This window comes from Penaeus monodon, chromosome 34 (assembly GCF_015228065.2).
Source record: "Penaeus monodon isolate SGIC_2016 chromosome 34, NSTDA_Pmon_1, whole genome shotgun sequence".
In the NCBI taxonomy this organism is placed as follows: Eukaryota; Metazoa; Arthropoda; class Malacostraca; order Decapoda; family Penaeidae; genus Penaeus; species Penaeus monodon.
In genome coordinates, this window is record NC_051419.1 from 30652298 (window position 1) to 30655012 (window position 2715).

At 35.1% G+C, this 2715-nt stretch overlaps 1 protein-coding gene across 1 annotated transcript in view; it reads left to right on the forward strand.

Moving 5' to 3' along the window:
- The window catches only part of LOC119594709 (alpha-1,2-mannosyltransferase ALG9-like), an 8326-nt gene extending 5674 nt beyond the window's left edge, over positions 1-2652 (forward strand). Inside the window, exons 8-13 of the mRNA XM_037943767.1 lie at positions 96-273; positions 747-884; positions 1254-1395; positions 1617-1746; positions 1997-2127; positions 2463-2652. Of these exons, the coding sequence (XP_037799695.1) occupies positions 96-273; positions 747-884; positions 1254-1395; positions 1617-1746; positions 1997-2127; positions 2463-2589 (846 nt within the window). The 3' untranslated portion in view covers positions 2590-2652. The remainder of the gene's footprint in view (positions 1-95; positions 274-746; positions 885-1253; positions 1396-1616; positions 1747-1996; positions 2128-2462) is intronic.
- Positions 2653-2715: the final 63 nt, after the last annotated feature.

Here is a 2715-nt window from a genome sequence, read left to right on the forward strand (position 1 = left end):
TAGAAATATTTGTTGACTTTCAGTGTGGTTAGTTAGCATGAGGCATGAGGTAAAACCTGCATAATTATTTTAAATCTTCCTCCCACCCTTAACAGACACTGGTGTCTTATTTAGTACAGCTGCCAAAGAAGAGCAGCATGTACCTCCCACTGTGGCTCACTCTGTCCCCGTTCTACCTCTGGCTCCTTGTCTTCATCCTGCAGCCGCATAAGGAGGAGCGTTTCCTTTTCCCAGTCTATCCGCTGATCTGCCTTGCCGGAGCCATTACCATTGGTAGGGGAGGCTTGGGTCCTCTTTTTTGCCATTCTTTGAGATGTTCTTTGTGTATTTGTCAGAGGGAACTTTAGTTATCTTCACAGTAGTAGTAATGTAATAACAGGAAAGAATTTTGATGATGTAGATAGACATGGGTAGGACACTTTGTGACTAATTAATGATATTAGGTGTGAATGATTAAATACCATAAAATGTTGATGATTTTTGAGAAAACAATTTCTTATGTTATAGCACATTTTTCTGTTGATTTCAGGTATGTGAAGGAACAATTGTTATATTTGTTTTGATTAAACATTTTCTTAAAGATACAAAATACATTATGAAAGTAATGTTAAAGTGTTCATTTTTTCTTCTGTCGTTTTAATTACATTTTAAGTATGGTGTTTGTGAATAAGTAAAGAAATTGAAGTCTAGAGTTAGTTTCAAATATTTTCTCCTTACCAAAGCTTTTTCCTTTTATTTCATTGCAGACTGCTGTCAAAAACTGGGCTCATTCTTGTTATCAGTGAAACGACAACATTACCTACACCACACAAATTGGCTTGCAATTTGCATTGTTATTGTGACGTCAGTGCTAAGCCTTTCACGTATTGTTGGACAGTATAGAGGTATGTTTTGTGTTTTATTTTATTTTTGTTTGTTGACTCATCTGTTTGTATGTTTATTTGATTTATAAACATTTATTAAATTTTTAACCTTATTTGTTTATTTATTTACTTTTATGAAATTTATAAGCCTTTGATATATTATTTGTTTTTTGTATTGCAAGAGTAGTTATATATGTGATTGGAATATGTTTGTTGATCGTGTATTATACAAAATTTATAGAATAGAAGTTTCATTTATCTCTTTATAATAACTTTAGAATTTGTAGTTTGTAAAATCTTTCTGAGACCTTGGCATTCCCAGCTTATGGATGTTACTTTATGTCTAATGATATTATATTCCAACCAGTTGTCTAAAATGAATTTCTACAGCCTACCACGCACCCTTGGAAACGTTCATGGAGCTGAACCGACTTGCTGTAGAAGAGAATTTCCCGACTGACCGGCCAATTAACCTCTGCGTGGGGAAAGAGTGGCACCGTTTCCCATCCTCGTTTTTCCTGCCAGGTTTAAAGTGAGCTCTGTCGAAAAAGCACTGTAGTTGTGTGCTGTATTTTTCTGTATTTTTTGTTTTATGTATTTCTTTTAGATCATAGTGCATAGGTAAATGAGAAATTGTTCAGAATACTTTGTGATTTGCTTAGAGGTGTGTTGTAATGTGTGGAGAAATTGAGGAGACTCTGAAATAAAATATTTATTGCACTTATTATTATTGGTTTATTTTTCTTTTTACAGTTGGAATTTACAGTTCATAGAGAGCGAGTTCCGAGGGCAACTTCCCCAGCCTTATTCGGAGGCGGCCAATGGAACCCTAGTCATTCCCGAGAATATGAACGACATGAACAAGGAGGAGGAGTCGAGATATGTATGTACAGTGGAATATCTCCTTTTTTGTTGATATGTGAATATAACTATTACTCTTATGAGATAAATGGAACTAGGAAATAAAATCCAGGAAGGGGGTTTTAAAACTCTTAAATCTTGAATCTTTAAATCCTCCAAGAAACTGTTAAATGCAACATACATGAAGACACTACTGATTTATTTCTTCTTGAGAATTAACATGGGTATTGCAATAATTTACTAAATGCTGCATTTTGGGGGACAATCAACAGATATCCCTAAGTTCCTGTCACTTCTTGATCGACTTAGACCGAGAAGAGGAGACGGAAAGGGAGCCGAGATATACGAAACGCACTGCGGATTGGATAACTCTCCATAGTGTCCCTTTCATGGATGCACAGAGGTCGGTGGCGTAAAATTATCAGTTTGTCGTAAAAGTCACATAAATGGCAGAAGCTTTCGTTCTGTTTATTCCTTGTTTTTTTCAACTACTCTCTTTCCTCAAACAATGTGAAGGTAGTTTGTGTTAGGGTTTGTGTTTTTGAGGTGATTGCAGTTATGGGAAATTATAAATTTTTTAAAAAATTTTATTAGTCACATGATATATTCTCCAGGTCAGACATTTCTCATGGATGCATTCACTTTTATTATATTGCCTCTCTTGGTTTGATTATCTTATATTTCTGGCTGTTTTGTTGTCATTAATGTTATTAAATCCCCCCCTTTTCCTTCACCCAGATCTCATAGATTACTGCGTGCCTTCTACGTTCCCTTCGTCACGGAACAGCACTGCTCTTATCTCAATTATACCCTGATGCAGTCAACCAAGTGGAAACCAAAGTCACGATATTTAGGACGATTATAGTAATATATTGAATTGTTATTTTATTAGAAAATAAGATAAATAAAAATAAAGTTCTTGCTGTGACTCGATTGCTGTGAACACTCATTGTACAGTCCAAAGATAATTGGTGTCTGTTTATAACATGTG